Below are 18,031 nucleotides of genomic sequence, written 5' to 3'. Positions count from 1 at the left end.
GGGGGGGGGGAATCAAAAGACGACTATTTTGTGACACCTGAAATTGACATGAGATTCAAATTTCTGTGTCCATAAAAAAATCTAACTGAAACACAGCCACACCCATTTGTTTACATATTGTCCATAGGTAGGTAGTTGCACACACCCATGAGGCCTGCAGAACCTAAAGCATTTATGATCCGGCTCTATGGAAAAAGCTTGCCAATCCCTACTGTTGATCACTAAAGTTTGGCTGCCAGAAATTTTTCAAAGATGTTTTAATACTGTAAATATACACATATTTAAAAGGGGAATAAACAAAGCCTGGAAGGAATTTTAGGATGGTCATGAAGTACCTTGGGTGGCACCCAGATAAGAACCTCGGGGAAGTGACTTGAGGGTTAGCATTCTTCCCACTGTTGCATCACCCAGAGATTTTTCCTGAACAATCTGTCAGTGTACAAGGTCTCTTCACTCCAGATCTTTGCTTCTTTCTTGCTTTTCCTGTTGTTCTTGTCAAACTTTTATCAGTAAAGTTAACTTACTTTTTAAAAATGTAAACATAGAAAAGGTAAAGGTTGATGAATAAGTCAAAAGTGGAGTTAAAGTACTTTACTTTGAGCTCTCAGAGACGGTTATCTTCTTTTTTCTCCCCCTACCATCAAAATGCCAAATCTGTATATGAAATAATACTCAAAGTTAAAGTCAGTGTTGCTTTGAAAATTAACAATTAAAAAAAAAATCAACACTAGCCAGCTATATGAAGACCTGGTCAGCGGGGCTGAAAAATTCCTTGTAAGCTTCCATCTGCAGGCTGCACACCACTTACCAACCGGGATGTTTGAGGTGGTCACTGCCGTAGCATGGGATGAATGTGAGGGCATTGTCATGGTAACAATTGTACTCGTGGGAGCTTGTGTGTGTGACACCGATCCTGGACAGGAGAAAAAGGGAAATTCTTCAACAATGGCCTCTCTGCACACATTACAGATTCTCAAAAACCCAAGAAAAGCTCTTGGGAAAAAGAAAGAGAATTTTTCTAACCTAATTCTTGTTCTCTGCCTGAAGCTGAGAAATAAAGAATGAACCCACACCTTATGCCTCCTTCCTCCCTGGCAGGAAGAGCAGGGCTGCCGACTTACCAGCCGTGGTTGCGGAAGGAATGGTGTTGGTTGCCAAAATAGGTGCTACCGTTGCTGCAGCCACTGGTGTGCCAGTACTGAAGATCGTTTTCTGTGGGGGGGGAACACCCCACAACACAATTAGAAACAAGAACATCTCCCATCCAATCCCGTTTAAACGCAATCACTGCCTTCGATATTGCCAGGCTTTTATCAAGTTTTGCACAATTCTGGTTTTAACCCACAGAGTATACAGATGGCTCTTCATCTCTGGTTTTACCTGAGCCATGGTATGGAGCTGCTGTTTTGGCGTCCCTAGCGCAGGGTGAGATGGCAGTGTGATTCTTGTTGTTACATCCCGTGACTGGGCAGGACGCTGAATACTAATTGCTGCAGACGGTGGATGCTGGAGAGACAGAGTTGGCCGACTGGGAAGACAGAAAAGACATCACGATCTATGACCTGTCTCCAGACGCAATGCAGGCAGCCAAGGCCACTTACTGTCTCGTGCTGGATCACAGTCAGAGTTTTATTTTTCACAGGTCTGTGAAGTCCACAGGTGAACCAATGAAGTTAACTGCCCATCGAGTTTCTCTCCTGAAACTGCCATAAGCCTCATTCTAAAAGGTATCAACATGTACCATGAACCAAATAAATTAATCCTTAGTCATACTGAGTATCCTCGATATAATTAATCAACACTCTGACCATCTCGAGTAAGCATTACTATAACGAACACGTTTCACTCTGTGGACAAAGCTGAAGATACACACTAAGGTTCTAACTGTTGAGGTAACATTACAGAAAACCTTGATTAACGGAAGCTTAACCTGTGACCTTGAAGCACTGACTTCCTTCCCCCAATTTTATATAATCCCTTACCAGAAGATAAAGTTATAGTTATGACTGCCTCATAATTGAAAGGGATATCAACATAGACAGCATGTTAAATTAACTGGCAAGCATGCTACTGAAATTGCAAAAATGGTAAGAAAACTTGACAGTATATCAAAGTTGACATCTCAAACAGAGGGGAGAGAATGGGCTATTTAATAAATGATGCTAGGAAGACTACATAGCCATTTGGAAAAAATCAAATGAGATCCATACTTCACACAGTACACCAGGATAAGTATGAAAATGATGAAAGGTTTAATGGAAAATAAGAAAGTACATGAAGAAAAGATAAAATTCTTTAATAGCCTTGGAGTGGGGGAGAGCTTTCTAACAACTAAAAGCTCTCAAAAATCCAAAAGCTATAAAAAAATCAAGAAATTTGACTCTGTAAACCAATAAGCAAGCCTCCTAACACAGTAAAACACACTACAAGCAAAGTAAAAAGACTCATAGGTGAAAGTGTAATCTTAATATATGAAGAGCTCCTAGAAATCCATGAGAAAAATAACAGCCCAATAGAAAAACAGGCCAAGGATATGAATAGTCAGTTTGCTAAAAAGAAAACACAAATGGCCCCTTAACAAAGGGAAAAGACTAAGTCTTAATCAGAGGAAGAGAAATGTAATTTAAAAGACACTGATATATCATTGTTCACCTATCAGATTGGCAAAAATCCAAAAAACTGACAGGGTACTCTTGTTCAAGCTGTAAGGGAACAGGCACTTTTAAATATTCTGGAGGGAGTATAAACTGGTACAAACCCTATGGAAGGCAATAAGACATAGGTATCAAAATTACAATCACATATACCCTCTGATCACTTTTGGGAATTTATCCTATAGATATTCTTGCACACATGCATAATGACAAGAGTATAAAGTTATTCACTGCAATATTATTTATGATAGTAAAGAACCTCAAATCCACATACACAGTGGGTCATCATACTGCTGCTAAAAGAACAATGAAACTCCACATACTGAAATGGAAAGCTTTCAACATACGTTGTTATATGAAAAGACCCAAAGAGGAACATATGAATCTTGAGACTGACACACTGCAGGCTGCAGTAAAAGGGAAGCTTAGGAACCTATGAATTAAACAATTTTGGGGGTAAAAAGGATAAAAGTTAAGAATTACATGTGAATTCGACTGTATTTAAGAAACACTGGAAGGATACCCCGAAAGCTATAAACATGTTACTTTACAAAGGCAAAGGGAAAGGAACATAGGAACTTGGTAGATGTGCGACAGAGGAGTGATATTCCCTACTGAATATCTTTTTATGTTTTTGTATTTTGGAACCATGTGATTATAAATTAGGAAGAAGAAAACATGAAAAGTTGAGCCATAAGGGTGAAATGTGATTGGGACCTCACATATCCAAACTAACCAATGGTTTTATCACAGGGATCCTCTCTCAAAATGCTTTAAGATCAGACGTGGTGGGATATTAGTCAATAAAACTTACAAATTGAATAAAGGATGGCTCTCTCCCTTATAGAAAGAGAACTAAATGGCATATTATTCAAGTTCAAAGGAAAGCTGAAAGCCTGTTCATAGGTGCAACTATGACACCTGGTGGAACTTACTGAGGAGAAAGAAAGCCTACTATTGAAGACTGGATTTTTAATAGTTGATGACTTAGGTCACCAGAGTACAGTGAAAGCTGCCCACTCCCAGCATTTACAATGAAATGCATTCAGAGAGATAAATGTACACATAACTAAAATAATCACAAATTTTAGGATGGAGGAATCTAATTATGGGAACAATTCTGAAGATATCTGTAACAAAGAAGAATGCCAAGAGAATCACCTGGAAAGGATCTCCTAAATTCAAACTTAAACGTGCTCATATTTTAAGAGGTCCAGCTCATACAAAAATATACCCCCAAAAGAGTATTTCTATTAAGTATTTAGATATGTGAAGTGTTTCTAAAAGCATAGACTATACTAGCCTTTGATTTTCATTTACTCTAGTGAAGAATAACAAGTGTTAATACATAAAAAGTGTTAATGACCATTACATGTCAGGCATGTATTAAGTTCTTTGTATATTAATATTAATATATACATATTTACACATTAATATTTATATATTAACTTCCATATCAAGGAAGGTAATATTACCGCCATTTTCTAGGTGAGGAAATTGAGACATTTACTCTTTCACCTAGCACTCCCACTTCCAGGAATACACCTTGAAGGCACACCATCACAAACATGCAACATATGCCAAAATGCCCATCAGTACTTCCATTAGCTAGGAAGTCAGACATTAGGAATTTATGACAGTTATAGATAATTTAAGTAGAAAAACCATCTGATCATTAAGGTTTTTGTCTGTTTAATTCCCTAGTGTATTTCCAGTGCCTAGAGCAGTGACTGGCACAGACGAGGCACACAATAATATTTGTTACAGGAGTGAAAACATAGTTATATGCTAAAAATATATCTGATAAAATTCAATATCCATTTTTTAGTAAAAACAATACACTGGAAAAGATAGATAATTCAACAACATGGTTTAAAAAAAAAATCTAACCCTAGTTTTCACTGTATACACATTTATACCTTTTGAATTTCATCATACCATCTGAATATATTAATTTTCTGAAGGTACTATAAAGTTAACATGAATAACACAGTCTATTTTATGTTGGGCTGTTGTGTCTCTTTGTACCTCAGGCAATATATTCAATTACCGAGAAGTAAAGTGTCTTCATTTTATTGAAGAGGGGACTAAGGATCAAGGAAGTTAAAAACACTTGCCTAGGGGCTTCCCTGGTGGCGCAGTGGTTGAGAATCCGCCTGCTAATGCAGGGGACACGGGTTCGAGCCCTGGTCTGGGAGGATCCCACATGCCGCGGAGCAACTAGGCCCGTGAGCCACAACTACTGAGCCTGCGCGTCTGGAGCCTGTGCTCCGCAACAAGAGAGGCCGCGACAGTGAGAGGCCCGCGCATCGCGATGAAGAGTGGCCCCCGCTCGCCGCAACTAGAGAAAGCCCTCGCACAGAAACGAAGACCTAACACAGCAAAAATAAATAAAAAAAAAACAAAAAAAACAAAAAAAACAAAAAAAAAACCACTTGCCTAATGACACAGCTAGTAAATGACAGAGCTAGTGGCTAAAGTTACGTCCTAGGCACTACTCTGCATGTAAGTGTTATTTTCTTCAGAGCTCTGTTCTGGGCCCTCTTCTCATTATATTTATTCCCCGCTGGGTAGACTCAGATACCTAGAGCATTAACTGTAGCCCACGTTAATGACTTCTCAAGCACAGACATCTCTTCAACTACCTGTTGCCACAGATACACTCAGTATCACAAAACTTAACCTTCTGTTTAAAATCTGCTTTCGGGGCTTCCCTGGTGGCGCAGTGGTTAAGAATCCACCTGCCAATGCAGGGGACATGGGTTCGATCCCTGGTCTGGGAAGATCCAACATGCCGCGGAGCAACTGCACCCATGCGCCACAGCTACTGAGCCTGCGCTCTAGAGCCCGCGTGCCGCAACTACTGAGCCCACGTGCCACAACTACTGAACCCACGTGCCTGGAGCCCATGCTCTGCAACAACAGAAGCCACCGCAACGAGAAGCCTGCGCACTGCAACCAAGAGTAGCCCCCACTTGCTGCAACTAGAGAAAAGCCCACGCACAGCGACGAAGACCCAATGCAGCCAAAAATAAATAAATAAATCTGCTTTCTTTCCCTCGTTTCCTTTTCATTTACTTGGTCAAGCAAGGAAGAAACCAAGGAGGCATCTCAGACTGCTTCCAACTGGTAGACAAGTCTTCTGGATGGTCTCTAGTTCCCGACAGCTCTGTTCTCCATGCCCTATCCCTTCTTCGGTCCAGTGAATCACTTCTTGTTCATATTGCCCAAGGCTCTTTCCCCGGCACCCACGTAACCGATGGCAAGAATCAAGAAATACCACTGGAACACTGCATGCTCCTGGCAAGACTCTCATGACACTGCCTTCCCCAACTTTCATAGCTTCACCAGCACAATATGCTTGGGGGTCGTGAGGACAAATACCTTGATGTCTTCATCCCTGATTGTGTCACTCACAAGAAGCATCAGAGACCATCCCTCATTGACCAGATTCTCTCCCTGTATAGCTTTGTAAATCTCTTAATTGTACTGGCTTCACTTCTCAAACACCCAAGCTTTCTACTATACCCTCTGGACTCACAATCCATCTTTAGCAAAATCTCCTGTATCCTCAACCTCTTCTGTGAATATATCCACTATCTTCCTGCCCTAATGAATCTTGGTTCTCCCTTGAGAACACTGCTTCCCTCGACAGCCCTCTCAACTGGGAGCCATTTTCTCTCATAAACCTCCTCCCCGTCTATACTGCCCTCCTAAATCATCTCCTGAACTCTTCTGTGGACTCCAGACTCATATATTAAGCTTTCTCAACATCTCCACTTGGGTGCTCAGAAGTCAGCACAACCTTAAAAGTGCCCCAAACCAGAGTCTGGAATTCCTCCCCAAACCTACTTCTCCCATTCTTCCCCATCTCAAGTTTAGGCAACTCCACTCCCCCAGCTGCACAGCCAGCCAGCGCTGGCATAAGCCTGACTGTTCTCGTTCTCTAATAACCCCGTACGTGCTTCCTCAGAAGTCCCCTCCGCTACCTTCAAAGTTCTATTCAGAAATCTAACCACATCTTTCCACCTCCAATGACCATCTCTCCTGGATTCCTGCCATACTCTTCGAAACATCCTGCTTCCAACTTTGCCTCCCCACAGCCAACTCTCTCCAGCAACCAGGCTGATGCAGCTACTTCAGATCATGGTACTGCTCTGTTCCAAACCCTGCTAAGGCTTCCCATTGCCCCCCAGCACAGGCCAAATCCTCAGAGTGGTTCCTAAGGCTCGGCATGACCTGGGGACCTTGCTACCTCCCAAAATCATCTCTGGCCACTCTCCTACCATTAGCCTCTTGTTGCCCCTTTATGCGGTAAACATACTCCTGTCTCAGGGCCTTTTCACTTACTGTTCCCACTGCCTAGAACACTCTTATCCCAGACAACCATATGGCTCATTTCACATCTTTCCATTTTCTGTTCAACTGCATTCTCATTAACAAAGCCCTTCCTGATCACCTTACATGACAAAGTAAGCTGCCCGTACTGCCTACCCTGTCACTCCAAATCCCATTCACCCAGATTTTTCCCCAAAGCATTCTCTGCCACCTAAAAAACTATATATTTTTTTATGGTATGTCTCCAGCCAGTTTCTACAAACAGAAACTCTATGAGGGCAAGAATTTCTTTTTATTTGTTCACTGCTTTATCCTCAGTGTCTAGAACACAACATAGCTCATTAAAAAAAAAGAAAAAAGCACTCAATAAATATTTGTTGAGTTGAATGAAGGAAGGAAAAGAAAAGGGGAGAGAAGAAGGGAGGATGACAGGATGGCTGATCTTCAAACCCCCAAATATACCTAAGTGCAGAATCAGTGGCATGGGCTGCTGTTGTAGTAATGACTGGAGACTGAGCTCTGGTGGCCGACACAGTTGCTACCACAGCAGGAGGGATGGTATTAGAGGTGGTCACAGGTGGACGAGACTACCAAGAGAAGAGAAAAACATATTTCATTGAAAGCAAAAGCAAAATACAGTATGCCCAAAACACTGCAAGTATAATTTGAAAACTGGGCCTCGAAATAAGGGTGTTTATGTCCAAATGAAAACAAATTCTCACCATTCTGATTACTGAGTTCTCTTTTCAGATAGGTTGTTAGAAGGCCAAGAGCCAGAATTATCCCAAAAAATCCAATGCTGGTTGGAGGGTACACAAGCCCCTCCTTTTCGAATATGACCAGACTCAAAATTCTGTCCTACGATTAGTACAGACTAGAATCTAGCCCTTCAGCTCTAGTTCCCACAGAGCTGTCGCTGGTCCTGGAGCAGACACTTTTCATGATGACACAACCTAGGGCTTTCCACAGAGGGCCTACTCAGAACTGGATGCTGTCTCTCATGCCATCTGAGGGCAAAAAAGGCAAACATATGGTAACAGCATTCTTTACCAGCAGAAGGTGCAGGGTGCCCAGATGCTTTCTAGATGTTTCCATATGGATATACTTCCTTTACCCCTACATCTGTGTGTAAAATCTTCACCTGACAAACGAGTTCCACACTGGGCTTCACCCGCTTGCCCACTGTCAAATTCTCCAGTCATCTGAGCTCTCCTGAGTAGTCCTTCTTTCCTGCTCCTGCCACATGCAGTTAAGTCAGCAAACTATGCCCATTCTTGATCTGTTTCTCACCTGCAGACCTCGTCCCCATGGCGCTGCTCTCACAGCCTGTCCTCTCACACTAGGACTGCTGTGCTGTCTTCCTCACTACTGAGCTCTTGACCTTGGTTCTCCTTTCTCCAACCCTTCCTACCATTATACTCCTGGGGCCCTAATCAGTCTCCAAACATGTTTTATTACCAGCAAGGTCTTTTATTTTGTTTAATGTGAAAGCTCTAGGCTAGACATATCTTACCCCGTGTCCCAGTCAGCACTCTTCCGTAGTATCTTAAACCCAGCTATTTCATACATGCTACCAGTCTGGCCCCAAAGACACTGAACTTCTACCTTCTGTACGCAATTCAGCTAGATTAATCTTTCAAAGATATTTCTTTGACCATATATCAGTATATTCCAAAGACGCAGTAGCTCTCTGCTGTGTACAAAATCAAGTTTACAGTCTTCATCTTAGAGCCCCACATTTAGAGACAGACATGGTATCACGCAGTAACACGTTATACTTCAGTAGTACTGAGGCCACAGGTTTCCTTGAAAAAAGTTGAAAGGCATGGACCACCTTCCTCAAAAAGCATACATATGTGCATAAAATGTTTAGGGGTTCACACACCCCTATCCAAATTAGAATCCCTCAGTTCTAACTAGTCTTTACTCCACATTGTGTACAACCACCACTATCTTCCTTGCCTTGTTCAGAGTGCTGCCCCCCTTCACGTCTCTGAATCCCCACTGCCACACCCATCCCAACCAAAAGCCTTCCCTTACTACCTCTCTCCTAAATTCCTACAGCAGATCACATGACACTGTATATAATTCAGCCTTCTCTACATCTTGGCAGCTAGATCCAAAGTCGCTTGAGGTTCAAGGACTCGCACAGTGCCAAGCAGAGTGAATAACTCAGAGTAGGTGCTTAATGCTTGCTGGCTGACTACCCACAACCCTGGCGTGCCTGGATTGGCTGGTGAATGATGTGCTGTACTGCCGGCTGAGCTGCAGCAGCATTTGGCAACTGGGAAGTCGGCCTCAGGACCGTGGTTACTTTAGAACTGGACATCACAGCAGCAGCTGCTGCACCTGGAAAAACAGTATTTTTTTCATTAGTATGGCTTCCGGGCTCATGATTTAAATACTTACAATTATATTCCCTATAAGCTCAGTATATCAGTATTCAGCTTAAGTGCTTTATGTATACTTCCCATTTCATCATACAGAAAATTAAGAGAACGTGCGCTCAAGGGCTGAGATTTCATAAGACTGATAATCTGTATTGCTTCTTCAAGGGTGTTCCTAAATGAAACTGGCTATTTTTTTTTTTTTTAAACTGCAAGTATGTAGCAGTGAAGCACAGCATGGTGCTGTTATCACCCTGATTCAAGCCAAGGCTGCAGCAGTTTAACCACCAGTGAGAGTTCACTTGAACCACCACTGCCTTTGCACCATCAATGCACTGACAAAAGGGCACACGTCTTAGTTTCGACCTCACAGAGATCCCCCTGCAGTCTGTGAACCTAACTCTGAGAACAACCACTAAGTTACATCGAGAGAGTATTCGTTAGCCTGATTTTGCAGACAATAATTTTATCCTCTCCAATAGAAGGTAACAATTTCTGATCAAGTAACTGAAAAAACTCATTAAATTTAATACCTTACAACCTATCAGCACTTAATTGTAAGAATAAATTCATCTTATTGCCATGTGAATAAAAAGATTTGACTAAGCATTTTCCCTAAACTTCAAAAATACTCAGTATTAACATTTGTGACTTATTTATTAAAAATGAAGCCCATATTTACACGACCATAGCTTTCAGGAGTTCCTCAGTATAAAGGACAATTTTTAGACCATACAGAAAATTTGAATTGCTCTGAGTTTATACACATATGCATATGTGTTGCAATACAACTATAATAAGCACCTATTAGGCCACACTAAAAATGTGCATTAATCTAAGTTTATTTCTGCTGTCCTGCAACTCTAAAAAGCTTATTCTGGATATGCTTTGTGTTACTGTATCTTCTGCCAAACGTATACCTGTCACTGCATTTCAGGAGTCTGAAGAAAACACGCAGCCTTTATTTACCTCGAGGTAAATGAGAAGCTCCAATGTGAAGAGGGGGCCCAGGTGCGTTGCTGCGGATGATAGACATCTGTACGTTTGTGGTCATGATGTGATGCAGGTTACTGGGATGCCCCTGCAAGAAACAGGATGCAACGTTATTTCCAAGTGCCTGATCTTAGCCACGGGTGCTTAGCCATTGCTTCTAGGAAGTCAGCTGCCTCCAAATGTGGGTCATGTTGTTCCTCTTAAGATAGTGAGCACCCCAAGGGAAAGGACATTTAGTTTCCTTTTCACAGCATACTGCATGATGCCCTGTGCCAGCAGGCATGTGGTAAGGGGCAGGGAGGACCCATCAACTGCCTTGAATCTAGCTAGCTGTTAGATTCCTGTCACTGATGACACATCTGACTGTCCACTTTCAGACACTCTCATCCTCAATAGTAGTCTTTTACCCTTGTTTTCTTTGTCTTGGCCTATAGCTTATTTTTTCTTATTATCACTATTTCCTTTACACGCCACTGCACTCATGTATGCTTTATGCTAGCCAGGTTCTCTAAGTAAGTTCAGTCAGCATCCAACGGGCACTCGCCCGTCAGTTCTGCAGCTCACCCCTACGTGTCCCTTCCTCACACCTGCCCGATCCTGATGCCAGTGCTTCTCAGGTGGGCATTGCAGCACTTCTGGGAGGACTCAGCAGTATGACAAAATGAAAAACACCACAGTGCACCTTTTTGGAATACCATTTTTCTCCTGAAAACTTGAAGGGAGTGAGTTGTGAGATTCAGTTTTCATTGGTAAGTAATTTAAAATATTTAAATAAATCAAATACATATTATGGAGGAGGACTGTAATTTCAAAAAAAAAAATTAAGTTAAAACATGAGACTTTAAAATAAAGGTTCACAAGTGGTAGGCTGCTGAGGGAACCCGCCAGTCGCCCAAGAGACACACATCACCGTCCTCAGAGAACAGACTTAGAGAAGCACTGCTGCTGTGAGGCTGTCCTCAGCCCACTGGAGTTCTGCGCCTGTAACCAAGCACAGCCGGACTCCTGTGCTCAAGGTCACGGGCTGTCTTATCTAGATTTGCTTCTCACACTGCAGGGGGTGCCTCATACACAGCAGATACCCACTACGTACGGGCTGAATGACAAGACCACTGTGCATACTGGTCTCACTCCCGAGGCCATCCTTCTCTGTCCACTCTCCTCTTGTCCCCTTGCAGATACCGGTGACCAGTTAATTTTTGATTTAGTCCAGTGCCTAATGTACTGCTGGCATTCAGTAAATAATGATCAACAGTTTGGCATCTCAGTTTGAAAATCAGCAAATTAAGAGGAAAAAAACCTGTTGTCCACTGATTGTTGCCACAGGAATGGCTGCAGCTTGAGGGATGCTACTCTCCATGGTAACGGTAACCTGCCCTGGAAGCTTGGGGGGAAGTGACAAGGTGGAAGGTGGAGCAGGAGCAATGGGACGGCTAGGCACGGTGGGCTTCGGGGGCGGCTGCGAACAGAAAACCACACGACACAGATCAACAGCGTTTCCAGCGATGCCCTTCATTCCACACACGCACACAAATCAAACCTGGAGAGCGCCAGGAAGGATGCCCGAAGCCTCACATGTTCTATCTCTTAGCATCACAGCCTCTCCATTGAGGTGCTAGCATTGCCATGTTACAGATGTGGAAACATACAAAGCAAGGCTAAGTCCCTTGCTTAAAGCCACACAGACAGTAAAAACTAGAACTGGGAATAAAGCCCAGATCTGTATGGCTCACAGCCCACATTCTTTCTTCTATACCGTGCCGCCTCCCAAGTTTGGCTGGAAGTAAACAAAACTCCCAGTAACTGACACATATCCATATGGTTAATACACAAGGCGATATTCTGATACACCCAAATTAGCAAGCTATCAAAACAAAACCTTGGAGAAGAGTGCCACTCCAAGATAAAAGCTACACTAGCATGCCCATAACTTGAAATAAAATCAACGTCAAAATGGGTACGAGAAAAGATCCTGTGATGCCAACTGCCCAGCGGCACGAGACTAGGCACTGCAGAACAGCGCAACTCTGAGTTACAGAGAGGAGCTGAACTGATAGGTCAAAAAGAAAAAGCTATGATCCTAGGATACAGCCTAAGACTCTGTGAGCACTGTCAGAAATACTAGCCAGTCTTTAGCTGTCGTTCAATGTGAAATTTTAAACCTCTCCATTACCTTCATAAGTCCCTCCGAAAATGAGAGTGGCACTGCTGGCGTCAGATGTGCTGGCGGGGCTGTCACTGTGACAGGTGTGCCCGATGCAACAGCATGGTGTGTAGACAACATCTGCACCTGTGGATAGGGCCTTACCACAACAGGCTCTTGCTTCTCTTCACGGGACTGTAGGGAGCTGCTGGAACCCACGTGCTCCCTGGCAGTGACTTCAGCATCTCGACTAGATTCATCGTTGACTAGTGAAGACATGAAGGGTGAAACAGCGTGTCATGCCCTTCCAATATCAAATAATATAACAGCACATGTAAGATTGGCACTTGCAGTTAAGTTGCAGGGTTGATAAACTGACCGTTTCCTTCTGAGATTTTCTTAACAAGGAAAATTTGGGCATCAAATTCCCCTGATGGAGAGCAAACTCGAAAGTCACACCTATGGAACACGGGACTTGTTTTAAAGATTGTAATTTCTTACTCCTATGAACAAAGGGCCTGAAAACTATCTAGAATGACCTCAAATACTTGAAATTGTAATATAAGATATAAGACAATTTCATTTAAAATATTTATTTAAAACGTTATAAAACCTAATATTAAAAAGGTGACTTGGGGACTTCCCAGGCGGGCCAGTGGTTAAGAATCCATGCTTCCACTGCAGGGGGCACGGGTCTGACCCCTGGTCGGGGAGCTAAGATCCTGCATGCTGTGTGGTGCGGCCCCCCCCCCCCAAAAAGGTAACCAATTTCTCAGTCCAAATCCCTACAGACTGAACAAGTAAAGCTCTATCATTATTACAATGCACGCATCCTTTGAGACTCAACAATTCCACTTGCATGACTGTACCCTATAGATACACAGCATGTGTGTAAAATGACTCAGGTACAAGTTATCTGTTTCAGTATTTTTATACTAGCAAAGGAACCGAAAAACCTACATGTCCATCAATAGGGGACTGGTTATATAAATTATGGTATACTCACACAACAGACTACCATGCAACTATAAAAATAAAACAAGAAAGCTTTTTAGGTACTCTTATGGGAAAATGTATAATATATATATATTGTGAAAAAGATACATGAAAATACCAAGGTACAGAACAAAGAAAAAGTAAATAAAATACACACAAATATAAATACATTTGTATTTGAATATGGATAACATATCTCTAAAGCACCTTGTTTGCCTGAAAGGAAAGAAAGTGGATGAGTGGAGGACAGGAAGGAGAGATATTTTTCAGTGTATATTCTTTTTTCTTTTGGAATTCTGGACCATGAGAACACGTAACATATTTAAAAATTAAGTTAAAAAAATCAAGGAACTGGGACATCCCTGGTGGCGCGGTGGTTAAGAATCCACCTGCCAATGCTGGGAACACGGGCTCGATCCCTGGTCCGGGAAGATCCCACATGCCACGGAGCAACTAAGCCCGTGTGCCACAACTACTGAGCCTGCACTCTAGAGCCCGTGCGCCTAGGGCCCATGCTCCGCAACAAGAGAAGCCACCGCAATGAGAAGCCTGCGCGCTGCAACGAAGAGTAGCCCCCACTCGCCACAACTAGAGAAAGCCCGCGTGCAGCAACAAAGACCCAACGCAGCCAAAAATAAATAAAACTAAAAATAAATTTTAAAATGCTGTGAATTCAGAACACAATGATAAAAAATTTTATTAAAAATCAAGGAACTAATGTAATGAAAGAGGAGAGTCTGTGAAAATATTAATTTGCACTGTCATTTTCCCAAAACAACACTGACATTATTTTTCTGAACATAAAGATTATACTTACATAAAAAATTTTAATTACTTGGAAAACTATAAAGAAAGTAAAGCTGCTCCCAAAGTCTATCCCCTAAATGCACCAAGTTACTAGTTTGGTAAAATGTCAGACACTTCTCAGCTCTTTAATCTCAGGTGGGTTTGTATTTACTTAACTTTTTATTTAACTATAACCTTCATAAAGACAAGTGTATAGCTCAATGAACTTTTACAAACGGAATACGCCCGAGTTACCAGCCCCGAGATCAACAAGCAGAATGCTACCGCTTCCCCATAAACCCTCTGTTCAGCCTGATTCCAGTCACTGTACCTCCCAATGATACTCACTATGCTAACTTCTAAAACTATAGGTTACTGTTGTCTATTTTTGAACTTATATAAATATACTCGTAACAAATGTACCTTGTTCTTGTCTCTCTCACTTATAGGTATAAGATTTGTGCATATTATTGCATGTAGCCATAGCTCTTTCATTCTCAGTACAGTATGCCATTGCTTGAATAAATCACAAATTACCCATTTTACTCCCAGTTAGTTTTCAGGTTTTTTGGGTTTTTTTTTTTACTATTATGAATAGGAATGCTAGTAATTATTCACGTGTATGACTTTTGGTGAACATTACCATTGCTACTGGATTCCACCTAAGAGTGGAATCGCTAAGTAATACAGAATATACATCACATCATTTCAAAAGTGCTAAATGAAATTCTATTGAATAGATGTACTATAACTTTTTAAACCATTATATCATCGATGAGCTTTTAGGTTATTTCCAAATTTTTGCTATTGTCAACAACTCTAGAATAAATATCCATATGTACTCTGAGTCCTTGTTCAATGATCTCCTCAGGAAAAAAAATCAGAAATTTTCTCTTGGAGGATAAAAGTGCTGGGAGAAAAGATTAATATATTTTATATTCTGCTATACATTGACCCTTCTCCTAGGTCATTCAGATTTTTAAAAAATTTTGATTTTTAAAACCGCTTTATCGAGGTATAACTTGCATACAATAAAATGGCCATTCTAAAGAGAGTTCAATGATTTTTTTTTTACATTCTCACCAACAAGTTAGGAGCAGAATGGCTGGGTCAAATGGTAAACTTCATATGAAACTGCCGAAGTACTTTCCAAAGTGGTTGTATTATCTCATGTTCCCACCGGCAGTGTATTAGCAGTCCAGTTGTTCCTCATCCTCACGGATTCTTGACACACAGACATTCTAGTGGGTGTGTACTGGGTATCTCATTGTGGTTTTAATTAACATTTCCATGCTGACTGGTAATGTTGAACTTCTTTTTATGTGACCATAGGCCATTCATATACATCTTCCTTTGTGAAGTATATGTTCATATCTTGTCCATTTTTTAATCAATCAGGTTTATTAACAAGTACAATTTACATATAAAATCTACTAATTTTTTGTATAAAACTAAATTTTCACAAATGTATTCAATATTGTTATCACAACACAATCATGACATAGAACATTTCCCTTACTCTAACAAGTTCATTCATGCCCCTTTGCAGACAATTCCCTCCCTCCCACCCCTACTCCTTAGAAACCACTGATCTATTGATGGTTCTATCACCACTGCTTTGTCTTTTCTGGAATTTCATAGAAATAGAACCACACAGTATGTGGTCCTTTGGGTCTGGCTTCTTTCTCTCAGTAAAATGCTTTTGATGTTCATCCACGTTACTGTTTATAATGCTAGTTTGTTTCTTTCACCACTGAGTAGTATTCCACTGTATGGATTAAACCAAACTTTGCTTATCCAGTCACCAGTGGATAAAATCTGGGTTCTTTCCAGGGTTTGGCTATTATGAATAATGCTTCTAGGAACACTGAAGGAGAAGTCACTGTATGTGTGACACACATTTTCATTTATCTTGGGTAAATACATAGGAATGAGACTGCTGGGTTGTATGGTAAGCTTATGTTAAATTTTTTAACATACTGTGCCAAACTGCTTACCAAAGTGGCTGGATTACTTTGCATTCCCACCAATGCATAGGTTCTGCTTGCTCGAGAAACACGTCAAAACTCGGTATTGTCAGTCTTTTTGTTTTAGTCATTCTAGTGGGTGTATAGTAGTTTCTCACTGTGGTTTTAATTTGCATTGCCCTGAGGAGTAATACAGTTGAATATCTTTTGTGTTTATCTGGCCTTTATATAGCATCTTTGGTAAAGTGTCTATTCACATATTTCACCCCTTAAAAACAAACAAACTAACAACAAAAAAAAACAAGCTGTTTGCCTTTTTTGCTATTGAGTTACAAGTTTTTTATATATTCCAGATGTAAGTCCCTTGCTGACACATTTATCACAAATGTCTTCTCTCATTTGGTAGCTTGCCTTTTTATTTTACTAACAGTGTCTTTTGCAGAGCAGTCATTTTTTTGTTGTTGTTGTTGTTTTTTTGGCGGTACGCAGGCCTCTCACTGCTGTGGCCTCTCCCGCTGCGGAGCACAGGCTCCGGACGCGCAGGCTCAGCGGCCATGGCTCATGGGCCCAGCCGCTCCGCGGCATATGGGATCTTCCCGAACCGGGGCACGAACCCGCGTCCCCTGCCTCAGCAGGCGGACTCTCAACCACTGCCCCATCAGGGAAGCCCAGCAGTCATTTTTAATGTTGATGAAGTACAGTGTATTAGTTGCCTCCTTTATAATCAATGTTTTTTGTGCCCTAAGCAATTTTTACTTACTCTAAGGTAACAAACAGTTTCTCCTATATTTTCTTTTAGAAATTTTAAGTTTTATACTTAGGTCCATAATTATACATTCCGAGTTAATTTATGTGCATAGTGGAAGTAAAGGTCAAGGTTTATTTTTTTTCATATGGATATTCTGGTGTTCTGGCACTATTTTGTTAAAAAGAGTATCATTCCCCTATTGAATTATCTATGTACTGTTATCAAAAATCAATTGACCAATATGTGTGGGTCTATTTCTGGATCCTCTAGTTTGTACCAATGATCCAGTGATTTATGCTAATATCACACTGCCTTGAGTAGTGCAGCTTTATACCAAGTCCTGAAGTAAGGCAGTGGAGTCCCCCAACTTTCTTCTTCTTTTTTGTCTAAATTGCTTTGGCTATTCTAGGTCCTTTGGTTTTCACATAAATTTTAGATTTAATTTTAGATTCACTTTTTAGAAAAGTACCTGATGTGAATTTGATTAGGATTCATTTGAATCTATAGATCCCTTTGGGTAAAGGAAAATACTGAGTTTTCCAATCCATGAACATGATAGATCTTTTCATTTATCTAGGTCTTTAACTTCTCTCAGCAATGTTTTACATCGTTTTCTAACCCCGGGTCATACATATATTTTGTTAACTTATTCCTAAGTATTTTATGGGTTTTTTTTTAATGATACTGTAAATGACATTTTAAAAATTTCACTATTCATTACTAGTATTTAGAAATATAATTGATTTCTGTACACTGAACTTTTTATCCTGCAACCTTTAGTAATTTCACTTATTAGTTCCAACAGCTTTTAAAAAACATTTAGTATTTTCTGTATATGTGATGCTTGTGAATAAAGAGTTTTACTTCTGTCTTTCCATTATCAACTGATTTTTAACCTTCCCCACTGCCCAGATTTTCCCCTAATTAAAATTTTAAAGGAAATGGACAATTTCATAACTTTCCTCCAAACCTATCTGTCCAGGAAGACTTTGATTTTTTTTTTTTTTTTTTTTTTTTTT

At 40.9% G+C, this 18,031-nt stretch overlaps 1 protein-coding gene across 2 annotated transcripts in view; it reads right to left on the bottom strand.

Moving 5' to 3' along the window:
- Window positions 1–18,031, bottom strand: part of SAP130 (Sin3A associated protein 130) — a 75,782-nt gene that overhangs the window by 54,269 nt on the left and 3,482 nt on the right. For both annotated transcript variants that reach the window (XM_007461293.1, XM_007461294.1), the window contains exons 3-10: window positions 12,546–12,781; window positions 11,673–11,831; window positions 10,349–10,460; window positions 9,217–9,341; window positions 7,455–7,579; window positions 1,381–1,528; window positions 1,122–1,212; window positions 809–913 (exon numbers count right to left, since the gene is read on the bottom strand). In XM_007461293.1, coding sequence (XP_007461355.1) covers window positions 809–913; window positions 1,122–1,212; window positions 1,381–1,528; window positions 7,455–7,579; window positions 9,217–9,341; window positions 10,349–10,460; window positions 11,673–11,831; window positions 12,546–12,781 — 1,101 coding nt within the window. The remainder of the gene's footprint in view (window positions 1–808; window positions 914–1,121; window positions 1,213–1,380; window positions 1,529–7,454; window positions 7,580–9,216; window positions 9,342–10,348; window positions 10,461–11,672; window positions 11,832–12,545; window positions 12,782–18,031) is intronic.

The sequence above is a fragment of the Lipotes vexillifer genome, unplaced genomic scaffold, assembly GCF_000442215.2.
Source record: "Lipotes vexillifer unplaced genomic scaffold, Lipotes_vexillifer_v1.1 scaffold158, whole genome shotgun sequence".
Taxonomy (NCBI): Eukaryota; Metazoa; Chordata; class Mammalia; order Artiodactyla; family Lipotidae; genus Lipotes; species Lipotes vexillifer.
The sequence above is the reverse complement of the archived record's forward strand: the minus strand, read 5'-3'. Positions and strand labels throughout refer to the sequence as shown.